Source organism: Embiotoca jacksoni, unplaced genomic scaffold (genome assembly GCF_022577435.1).
Source record: "Embiotoca jacksoni isolate LCO1_2020_lvr unplaced genomic scaffold, fEmbJac1.0.p SCAF_35, whole genome shotgun sequence".
NCBI lineage: Eukaryota > Metazoa > Chordata > Actinopteri > Embiotocidae > Embiotoca > Embiotoca jacksoni.
The window spans coordinates 2,986,235-2,998,379 of NW_027185387.1; the positions used below are offsets into that span (position 1 = coordinate 2,986,235).

The window sequence follows — 12,145 nt, forward strand, 5'->3', positions numbered from 1 at the left end:
TGGATGTTTATTTAACAGCAACAACAAATGCAAACTTCAGTTTAAAGGATTATTTATAGGAACTACAAAGTTTTCTTTTCTTCCCTGAGCCCTTTGAGAACGTAAAGTGCTTTCTTTCCAGTCTCGCCGTTCTCAGGAACATGGAACAAATAGAAGAACATATTTTTGAATAAAGAATCAAATTTCTTCACTTTGCAGCATCTTGATATATTATAATGCAGTACAACCACAAGACAAGTGGCATTTCAATAGTCCTTTAAGGCAAGGTCACAGCTCTTGACTATAAATTCTTATTCATATGTCCATTTTTCTCTTAAATTTTGAATCTAAATGTAAAGTCCTCCTGCTCTCTGATTGGCTGTCAAAACCACTCCTGTGAATGCAGCAAATTGTGGACTTTAGCTGAGGAAGATGAAGCAAGTTGGGGTGAAGTCAGTACAACAAAAAGAGCTGCAATGAACATCACAGACTGATGACACAGAGCAGTTTAATAGTATCTGAGGGGAGACTTTCCCCCCCCTTTAATTTCAACTCATCAATGTCAAAAATGAAACCTTTTTGCTATAGGGCCTTTGTTGCAGTCTGTGTTTGAACTCAAAGATCCCAGCATATGCAGAAGTCTGCGGTGTACCAGTGTTGGTGTCAAGCCGGCACTGGATTTAAAACTTCAGTAAATCAAAGAGTGTACATAGATCATAGATATATCTATTTGATTGATTTCTTTTCAACCGCTCGCACCGCACAGGAGTCGGCATCTGTCACAGCATCCACAACCAAATATTGATATCTGGTCTCATTCCGCACTAAATGGGTATAATTATACTGTACAAAGAGGATCCCTTTTATACGTCTGCGGCAATATAAAGGAATGTAACGAGCCGTCTAAATCAGTGCGCCAGAAACACACAGCTTTTCAGTTATTGATCTGGTTTTGGTTTCAGCTAGAAGGCCTATCAATAATAGTTGCGCAACATCTTTATATGCACCTGAGGGGTAACTTATCAAGGACCCCGAGGAAGAATGGCCAATCATTTCCAACACTTGTATTGATCGTTTCAGTGTTAGCACTTTCGATTGGTTAGTTTCCATCCAGTGTTCACTCCATTACTGGTACTTTTGTTGAGACCTTTTAACACTCCTGGGGGTTGTTTGATGAGTGAGCATATAGTCTATTACAATACGCGCTATTACTGCCACAAATACTTGAACTAAGGCGACCACTTTATTAGAAGGTAACGGCAGTAATTCAATTAGAAATTGTATTCTACCAGTATTAATTGTTGAAAAAAAATCCTATTCCTGAGTATTCTCTACGCATCATATTTTTTGACTTTTTAATTACTGGTGTTTATTTTTGTAGGAGGAAGGCAAGGTTTTTCAAAGTCTGATGGCAAAGTCTGACCATGAAGATTTCTTTTTCTCCCCATAATCTTCTCTAAATATCAAAATGTATGGAATGAATTGTTTTTTCAGCATTTTTGTTGTCGTTTTTTTGGAGGCCTTTCTGATTGACTTTCCGATCACAAAGTCTGGTCTCCAGTAGAGTAATGTTTTATGTTTGGTTTGATACACTGACTGATATACTGCTGAACTACAAGGAAAAGCAGCAGCCCAACTTTATTTAGTTAGGATATTTAATACATATAATCAGACATGCATATGATTTCGCTAACAAGCATTCAATTAAATACACTTAAGTTCTGAGAGGCTCTTTAGACTTTATAATTAACTCTGAAATAGCAGGAACTCGATGCAGTTGTTGTTATTAGATTAGATTTTCTCTCCACATCTGCTACTAATACAATTACTTCCTGTAATGATGTTATTGATATGTTACAAGTGATACCTGTTATAGTGCTGGAAGTCTCCTAATCCCCAAAGAAAATATGGTGCTCTGCTGTTTAGTGCTTTGTTTCTGTTTGTCTGATGTGGTAATTTTCCCCTGAGGTGATAAAGTGGCCAACAGGACGAGGCAGTAAACCTACTCGGAGATATTATAAAGCAGCCATACATCAATTTTCAATATCCCAGAGCTGAGTCCGACTCATTTTATTCACTTTGGCACTTTGAGCCGCGTTGGTTCCAGGGAAGTTAACCTCATGGGACCTTTTCATCATCCTCATGAACTAACAAAGTGAAACAAACGGTGACCGTATCGGGACATGGAAGATCTGTGAGTTGTTTGAAGTAGCTTCCAGCTGCGTCACAGAGCTTTTTATCAGGTCTAAAGCAGGTGTAATAAACCAGACCACTGAGCGTGACCATCCCTGAAGCCTGGGATGGAGTTCATCAACATGCAGCTAGTGCTGCGCTCTGCTTAAGCTGTTGCATCTGGAAGGCTTTGCATACAGGAGGGGACGGTGTTGGTTTGTACTCCAACGACAGGACTGCCTCCAGGACGTTACCATGGTGATGATGTTTAATGTAAATTCTCTCAAATAATAAAAACTCCCAAGTGATTCTTTTGAAGAAACTCTCAATTATTATTGAGCATTTCAAACAACACCAAGTGCTGCTACAACTAGAAGTCATAAATACAGTGTCGAGACTGTTTGGATGTTTTAAATGTTTTGACATTGATTTAAAGTGAGTATGTCAAAATGTTCAGATGTCACAGTGAGGTGGGCAATACCATGAAATCTGTTTGATCCGATAACAAGTAAGCTTTTTATTGTTAAAAACAGCTAATGCACTATGATGTTGGAGAGTTCAGGGTGCCGAGATTTACAGGCTGAATGTATCATTGCTATATAAACGCAGGTTTGTCAAACATTAAGCGTATCTTTTGTGGATTTGTGATTATACATCTTCCCACTTTTGTGTGTTTCGTCTTTGAACGAACGAGATTGCTGCACACAACAGCAGCAGAGAGGCAACGAGCTCATCCACTAAAAGGTGTTTTCTTACCCACACCACAACCTGATCCAACATCACAGGAAGCAATTTTTTGCAGACGCATTTTCTGTAGTCTTTGATGAAATAACAACGAGTGCAATGTTGAGGAGAGACACGTAATTATAATTTTTTTTTTTGGCTTTTGTATTGATCCTTTGACAGGAGTATGGATTCCTCAAAACTATGTTTAGTTTTGGTGGTCTATTTTCAAGAGATGCAGAGACTGTCCTTTTAACAATATTTACAACAACGACTTATTTCAAGCAGGTAAAACTGGATTTGTCATTTTTATCTGTTGTTACAGCACAGGATGGAATAATATCAGTGTGTACAAAGCATTTAACACAGAGGGGATGCTTTGTACATCCTGCTACCTGTCTCTTATCCAACCATGATAATTTCCAAACCAAGAAGTTCATGCTGGCTAAACTGTACTGACAAATTACAACACGAGTACCTGTTGATAGTGTAAGTTTTAAAAGCTCCAATTATTTCATTTTTCTGGTGTCTTGCTATCCAGAAAAATACATTTCTGTGACTTTAATGAACAAAAAACATATCAATGTAGTTCTACATCTCCTCTCTTAAGCTTCTATCTGGAGCTCGACTGAGAACGGGCAATTTTGTGTCTGTCTCTTTAAGGCACATTAACATCAATGACCCTCTCTTCTGATTGGCTGACTCAGGCCATTCACAGGGTTTCTTCGGTCTTGTAGCCTGCTAGTATAACGAAGAAATGGCAGCTCAGTGTTTTCCTTAGAGATAAAATGTTGGACAGTGGGTTGTGCTGACATGAGCGTGAGTTTGTGACATCACAAACTCGTGGAAGTCAGAATGGCAAAGGTGCTGAATGGGGTGTGTAAATGTATCTGTGGTGTTTTTCCATTTTCACAGTATAGAAAGAGCACCTAGAGCACCTGCTTTATGATCAAAAAAGAAATGGAAAATCTGAATTTATGCAGAAGATCCCCTTCAAAGAATTTGATCATTTCATTCAATACAAATCCCAATCAGTAACCTCAGAATGATTCCTTTTACTTTGGATTTCCAGTGTTATTTTGATGAGAAGCCATGCACATTATGCAAGAAAACACAATATCACAGTGAATTATCAGGCTTGTTGGAAAAGGATGAAGTGAATCATGGTGTTAAAGTAACTTAGACAGACTCTATTGTACAGTTTTTGTTCAGCTTTCCAGTCGGGCACACTTTCAACGAGGTATAAAGCATCATAAAACTCTGAGAATTACAAAGTCTCCTCCTGTTCTAAGGAAGTATCAGAGACAGTCATTGTAATGGCCAGCCATTCTTTACTGAGAGTGATTTACCGCGGCGCACCAGCTTCGCACAACATCTAGACCATCCCTAACTTTTAACTCTGTCACTAATCGCCTCCCTGGGTAGACAAAACTGAATAATTCAGAGGTTGGATAACGGCGTGCACTGAACATCAGGGAACACAGATAGTAAGAGAAAGGTGAGGCGTGACAAAAGACAACATTCATTAAAAGCTAAATGGATCGCTGCTGATTGGATGAAAGCCCAGAAGAACGTACCAGTCCACAAATACACCACCAAAGACAAACTGCGGTGGAAGTACAACACATTATGCAATTATATAATCATGCAAGAATTACAACAGCAAAGAGAATGAAGTCAGAACAAAGTATAAGCGGGTCCAAGGTCTACGGCTGCAAACATAATTCACACGGAAAGAAAGGGGAATATCAAAGTAGATTGTTATTTACCAAAATATCGAGAAGAATTACAGTCAGCTTTGGCCTTGGCCTCAGCCTTTGGGGATAAAATGTCCTGCCCCAACACATGAATAATGTAACAGAAGGGCTTTTGAAATTTCCAGTGATATATGTTCGGGCTCTACACTTTACTGCGGTTATGTTAACTCCCTCTAGAGGGTGCCCAATATACTGCCGAATACACGACATACAGCACCTGCTAAATAAAACGTCTAAACTCAAGTCAGTCAAACTCTGTAGTAACACTATCAGTGCTGAAATGATTGGTCAGCTAAAAATATTGTCAAAGCGCACTGACAATTAGTTCGCAAGTTAGCAAGGAGATCATCTTCTTTCTAAGCTTTCCTTCATTGGCTGCTCGTAAAATCAAGAATAGACTTAAACATCCTTCTTCTTACATATCCAGCCCTCAATGACTCCTCTCCTGTGGAAGCAGCTGCCCGTTCGAGTTCGGGAAGTAGACTCTCTCTACCTTTAAGATCAGGCTTAAATATCTCTTATTTGATAAATCTACTTGTTAGGAAAAAAAAATCATGGTCACCTTAGCGCTGCTGCCTTAAATCTAGGTTGCCATTTAAAAAAATTTAAAAAAAATAATAATAAAAAACATATAAAACTTGATTGAAATAAAATACTTTCACTGTTGGTAGGTAGGTATATACTTTATTAATCCCCGAGGGGAAATATTTTTTTTTGGGATGGGAATAAATAAGCTATTTGTAAATGAAATCAAGGACTTCATCTACAATGGAAATAATTTTTAGTGGTAAATGTCAAACCAAATATAACAGGATTAACCAGTTAATTAGACAAAGCATTTGTTGGCTTTTCAACTGATTGACTGGTAATTTAATAAAAAAAAAAAATTAAAAAAACAATACACGCTTTTGACTTTAGATTTTATTATAGCAAAAAATTCAAGTTCTTTTGTTGACAATGCACTTGTACTTTTGAGTCATTATGTCGCATTCAGACTCGTGGAGTCGCACGATAGCACGTACATAAGCTTCAAGGACCTTGCAGCATTTTTAGGAGGAACTTGGACTCCATTTAAAAAACGTTTGATTCATTCATAGCGTGCAGATTTATCTTGGGATGTAATCCCCCTGGGTGGCCAAGTAATCTCACTAATCTTATAAAGTCCAACTAATACCCTTTGTCAAGATCATATTTGTTATTCTGCGCTCAGTGGACAGAACAAGGATACACATTGTTGGTGCTTTAACATGAGACTTTTGGATTTCACATTTTCAATTCCATACATCAACAATATCTTGTATCTATTGTTAAAATGGCATAATTAATGTGAAATCCAGCCATCAAATGCTTAATTAAAATAAAGAGGGATGGAATTTATCTTACCCTTTCACTGCATTATTAAAACCTTTGCTGAACATGTGAAGGGATTAAAAAGTCATATTAGAGGAGGGATGGCTCATCCGCTTCTTTTCTCTTGTCTGTCTTGTTTATTTACAGGGGAAATCATCCATATGTTCTTTTTCCGTCTGTATCCCCGAGCAATTCCCACCTCCCCCCACCCAAGTGACATCTAAAAGAATTCTCAGGCAGTTTCATTGAACCATTGTTTATGCAGAGTGTCAGCCGTCGTTCCCAACACTTCTCGTATGAACTTCAACAACAAGCTCTCCACTGAGATGCGTCATTGTACAATGCCCTCTTCAGTCTGAAACATCAGCAATCTGCATGATGGATGAAGATTGGCCAGTCTTTTCCAGCGGACAATTATGACCGTGTGCAGATGGAGAACATCACAGGATTTATCATATAATGAGAGTAATCAAGGTGTCTTACCTGGTCTTGGTAGATGAAGAAAAGCATGATGGACAGAATTTCCAGAAAGAAGATGAGCAGGAGGAGGATAAAGAACTGTGGAGACACAATGAAGAGAGAGAGAGAAGGCAGCTATGTTATTTAACACACGTTTATCAATGAAGAAGTAAAGACAACTGGAGGGAATAATAGGCATCTGTCTGTGAAGAATGAATGAAGTACTTACTTAAGAACCAGAGAGCGTGAGGGCGAGAAAAGGGAAAAGCAAGGAAAGAAAGAAATGTGCATCGTGTGTCAAGGAGAAACAGTTGGTGAAATAAGAGCAATCAAAGAGCCGTAGATCGTTCAGCCTTGATTTTTCTAACTGACAGGTCGAGAGAGCAGGAAGCGAGGCGGGGGTGGAACTAACAGAGCGAGTAGGACAGACCGGGAGAGGTGATATACAGTTTTCCTCTATCCGCTTTTGAATTTGTTAAAGGAAGCACATTTTATTCTTCGCCAGTCCCCACCCACTCCTCCGCCGTATAGCGGCCAGGATGAGTTGCCTGATGGGCGATACATCTTCTTCCCGTGGGCCCATTTGAGTGCTTAAAACAGTTACGAGCTCATCAATCAGCGACTACGCTGGGACGGGGCTCGGTCTCTCACGTATTTGAGTGACTGCCTGGACCGTGGAGGAGTGAAATATTTTGAGAGACAAAGGTACAATGTTCAGGAAGGTCACGCGACGGTCTGAGTGAAATGGCGGCGGGTTTGTGGACGAGTACGTGTGCACACATCAGTGCTGGGCTGCATTTAGGAAGAGGAGGAGGAACTTTTTTTCAAGGATGCCGGTGTTGCTGAAGCTGACAACCCACCAGTTAGAAGACTGAAACACTGCAGCAACTTCCCAGTGAGTTAAAATCCAGGCATTGATTTAACCAAAATATATTCCCTAATGCCTTCAAGTGGTTTCGAGGTAACTCTGCACCTTTGACTTCATTTACTATGCAATGACTTATAAATATGCAAATAGCCCCTCCCTCTATCTCCGCCCATCCCTCTGCAGCTCGCCTGCAGCTCTGTTATGGAAATTGATGGGATTGTTTCCTTATGTGACATATAAAACCCTGTTCTGTCTGAATCTGTGTTTTACACTGTAAAAAAATAAATAAAAATAATACATATAATACATATTTATGATGTGGAGAGGAATCTCAAATACAACCGTTCTAGAGCCACGTTGACTCTGTACTCTGTGTGTAAAAATACTGAGTGTTGTGCAAATACTGTGCAACATGAAAAGAAACAAGACTCTGTCACTCATTATTAGCAAGAGTTCCCATAATATAGAGACTTAACTTACAGGCTTCATGGAAACAAAAGACTCTTACTGGCATGTGTTTGTTGGCACCATTAAAACCACACGAAATAAACTATTAGCATCCTTGTACCCGCAGATGTACAGACAACTGTTACTAAATGGGATAATTCTCAGTGAAGTTTTTGAGTTTTAAGCAGATTTACGGATGTTTTTGTGCCGCTGAGATAATTATTTAGGTTTGGATTTGACATCATGACTCTGAGGAGAAGAGTTTTTAAGCCAAATTGAGCAATCGGCCAGCAAGATCTGTATTTATCTTCAGTATGAACCGAGTTCTCGCGTTATATCCGGACATCAGAACGTTAATGTTGTCACGACGAGCACGTTAACGTTTAGCTCACAGCACCGCAGAGCAGAGCAGAGCAGCCTCGCCTCGCCGCTAACTCTGCTTCACACCTGTTTTTTGTTTTTTTGAGCGTGAGGAGGCTTGATACCATCACAGAAGGTCAAAGCAGATTTCAAGCAGAGATGCTCTGTTTTTTTTAAAGACATCATGTCTTCATGTCCTCTGTGTATTCCTGGTGTTTCCTTGACAGTAGATGTAAGCGTTGCAAGTTCACAAGACTGGCATGGAGCTGTGCTGTCAGTGGCCCCCCGAGGTCTTTTTGGCAGCACCTGCATGAATGAATCACTGAGCGTGAAAAGGATGAAAGTCTCAGTGGCAACAGTGTGAGGTGAGAGACCGACTATGCAACAAACCGGTGGCAGCGAACAACTCACGGTGGGTTTGACTCACTCGTTCTCTTTTCAAAAAGGCCCTCTCAAATAAACATCTGAAATCAATTTCTATTGTTCTGTCAGCCTTCATTGTCTGAGCTTTGAGTGAAATTCCAGGTAAATCCAACTTGCAGGGAATTTTCAGGTGTTTATGTAAGCTGAAGAAATACGCTCCACTGTGGATGGAGGAAATTCAAACTTCTGGGCTGATGAAATCCCCCAACAATCCAGTAGATAACATAAAAATACGACTCAGCCAAGTGAAGAAACACTGCAGTTGTACTTAACTCCAAATATTTGACATCCGGAAGACACCTGGTTCTTCCTAAGACCATCACAATATGCCACGTTTTTTTTTTTTTAATTTTTCATATGGATTGCAGTACTTCGAACAAAATCAAAATGGCAGCAAAAGTCAAAGACAAAGAAGTGGTGGAAGTAGACTTTTTCTTTTATTTTTGTGTCAATTTTGTGTTATTTATGTTCTGTGTCATTTTGTCTGTTTTGGGATACTCCTTGACCCGTTATTGATCTACAGTGTTAACATAGGGGAACGTCAACTGTGAAACTGCGCGGTGGGCAAAATATCTCTAGCAGATTCGTGTTGCCACAGGCTTTTAAATCCTCTCATTGCTTCATGTTTTTCTTACTTAGTTGCAATTATCGATTCTGTGCCACCAGAAGGCAAAACTAGTTGACAGAGCAGCGGTAGCTCGGAGCAGAGATGAAAGTGTTTATGCTCTCTATAGAAGAGTTATCTTGTTTTTTTTCTGAAAGTTGACAAACTGTAGTTGTGTCCAGATCAGGAAAACTTCTGGTCACTTGTGTTATCGCTTTATGTCTGGCACAGAAAATAACCAAGAAACACAACGCGAGACACCATTTGAATCCCTGATAAAGAAGAATCAGAGGCAGACTGTGATTCTGGATCTGTGCTATTCGCAGAAATGGAGCATTATTTCGGGTTTATGATTCTGGTCGCCTCACTGTCCTCTAGGCTCCAGTTCTTAAACGACTTCTGAGGAAAATATTTGGCTCATTAGCTGCTCAATGTTTGTGTCTCTTCACTAACTTTTCCTGTCTGCTGTTTGTAGCTGAGCAGGTAGCATACAGGGGATTTAACCGTAACCCTTCTTTGAAATTGGAAACTGATGCCTGCTGCTGTTCAGAGACAATCTGTTGCTTTTTTTTAATTTAAAGTCAGTCTAAAAAAAATATATATAGATATGTACAAAAATGATGTGGTTTATGAGGACATCATTTAGGAGGCCTGTCTTCCAACCGTGATCTAATAGAGCCGTTCATATTTTTGACCAAAGTAATGAATGCAACCCTACTTTTTGGATCCTAATAGTCTGTCAGTGGCTCTGTGTGTTGTTGGGTGTGTCTTTGCAGCTATGAAATTACATCAGAGAGCAAGGGGACATCGTTAAAAATGAGCAACTGATACTCACCGGCTCTTGGAAAACAAACAGACCCCGTCCCCTGTGGCTGTCTGGATATTTCCCCATTATTCTCCTCTTAACAGGAAAGTTAACTCTTCCTCTTTGGACCACAGGCAACAGCCAAACTCAATGGGATCATTTTATGGCAGAAGGCCATTTTGCTTTTGTTTTTTTAATATGCTTCACGAATGCTACCAAATTAGCTTGAAGAATTTAAAGCTGGTGTAATGAATGGGCTACTAATAACAAACGAGCGACAGAAATTAACTGTAAGTGATGAAAATGCATTTGTGAACTGTGTAGATTAAATAAACAATAACAGCATTAATGCTGTGCCAGTTAAGTGTAGAACAATTAAGTAGTTTCTTTCTTAATTAAACAAATTCATTTAAAAGGTCGTTAATGTTTATATATATAAAGAAATCCCAACAGCTGGTTGAAACACTTTTTTTTTTTTTTGGTGTTTGATGCTTTTATTATATATTGGCAGTGGAGATAAACATCACATGTGGGGAAGGAGATCAAGGGGATGACGTAGTAAAGGTCCGGCCGGTTGGAAATCGTACCGCTGACTCACTGCTCAGGGCGTTTGCAGCCATGACATATGACCCGCAATCACTCGGCTATCAAGTCGCACAAAAACGTATTTTTCTGAGTAACGGGAGGGTTTCAGTTGCGTTGTAACAGATAATAAACGGCACAATTTGTTCCAAATAACATTGCAGCGCTGTTGTCTAACAAGACATTAATGAAGCATTCTTTTGTGACAAGACACATCAGGCGCTGGAAATACATTTGCTTCCGCTCGTGTTTTAATTGTGGTAGTTTAAGTTTGCATAAATTAACATGTATAATCTAAAACTGAAGTGGATTTTTTTTTTTTTTTTGTTCTGTTTTGCCATCAGAGTCTCAGTGATAAATTATTATAAACAAAGAATTGGCTCCCATTACAAAAGGACCGAAGCAGGCTCGATATGTTTTTCCTGAGTTGTCATTATTCAAACTGAAATAGGATATTCTGTTTGCAGTGGGTGCTTCCAGCTGCATAACTACAGAAAGAAGATTTATAGAAGATCAAAATAAAAGGAAAACAAAATGAGGCTGTAAACATATTTTGTGATGGACTAAAAAAAACATTACCACTCACGCTGTTGTCAAATACCATTTTTTATGTTTCTCAATTCCCCAAGAAATAGTCGGATTCTTAAGTAATAGTAACAACAACACAATATAAAAACACTCAGTGCGAATACAAATTCTGCAAGTACTAGTTGTGAAGACAAATGGTTTCTGGTATATGTTATGTATCATAACAATGTGGAATCGTGTATGAGCAGCGCTGTAGCTGCTTTTGAGATTTCCACTCATTCCCAACATAAGGGTTGGGCCCCTCTAACAGGCCACTAGATGAATCTGTAGGGTCTGTAGGTGAAAACCCTAAAAATAAATAGGATAATTTTACCTCTTTGGGCTTCAAACAGTTATTTAAGTCAAGCCATTTGAAAGGGTTCAAAGAGGATGTCCTAAGTGAAACTTCCAACACCTCAAAGACATCTGAAATGTCACAAGTGGCCCCCTTTATGCACCGCTTTCATATGGTTTCACAAACCAAAACAAGGTAGAGAACAACTGATACACTGTATTGGACAAGGTTTAAATATAAAAGCTGAACCTGGAAAGTAACCAGAAACTATTGGTTACAGCATTTTTCTTGAAATATCAAGGAGCAGAAATTATTTATAAAGATCATTTATGATAATTAATATATATATTTATATATATAAACCCGTCAAACATGCCAATACGCTCTGTATGTTGGAGGTATGCTGCTTTAATTTCTAAAATGCTTTTATTATTCACATCACCCACCAGATTACACTCAGAACTCGGAAAAGCTGGATTTTTTTTTTTCTTGCTTCTGGTCTCCCTATGGAAGTCTACGAGACACAGATAGTGCTGACAAATGTAAAGGTATATGTAATCATGTCTATCTATCCAAAGAGCGATAAAGCTCGGGAAAGCGGTCGTTTAAGAGCTCCCAATTCCAGATGTGATGAGTTGGTTTCCTGCAGGTTTTTTTTGTTCCATTACAGTTTTTGTTTCATGGGAGTTAATGAGCCACTGCTGGTCTGTGTCTAACACATGCCTTCAGGGAGGAACAAAACCCTGCAGGACAC

At 39.1% G+C, this 12,145-nt stretch overlaps 1 protein-coding gene across 3 annotated transcripts in view; it reads right to left on the reverse strand.

The window, feature by feature from the left end:
• The window catches only part of tspan4a (tetraspanin 4a), a 133,208-nt gene that overhangs the window by 30,888 nt on the left and 90,175 nt on the right, over positions 1–12,145 (reverse strand). For all 3 annotated transcript variants that reach the window (XM_069165659.1, XM_069165655.1, XM_069165658.1), the window contains one exon: positions 6,465–6,539. In XM_069165659.1, coding sequence (XP_069021760.1) covers positions 6,465–6,539 — 75 coding nt within the window. The remainder of the gene's footprint in view (positions 1–6,464; positions 6,540–12,145) is intronic.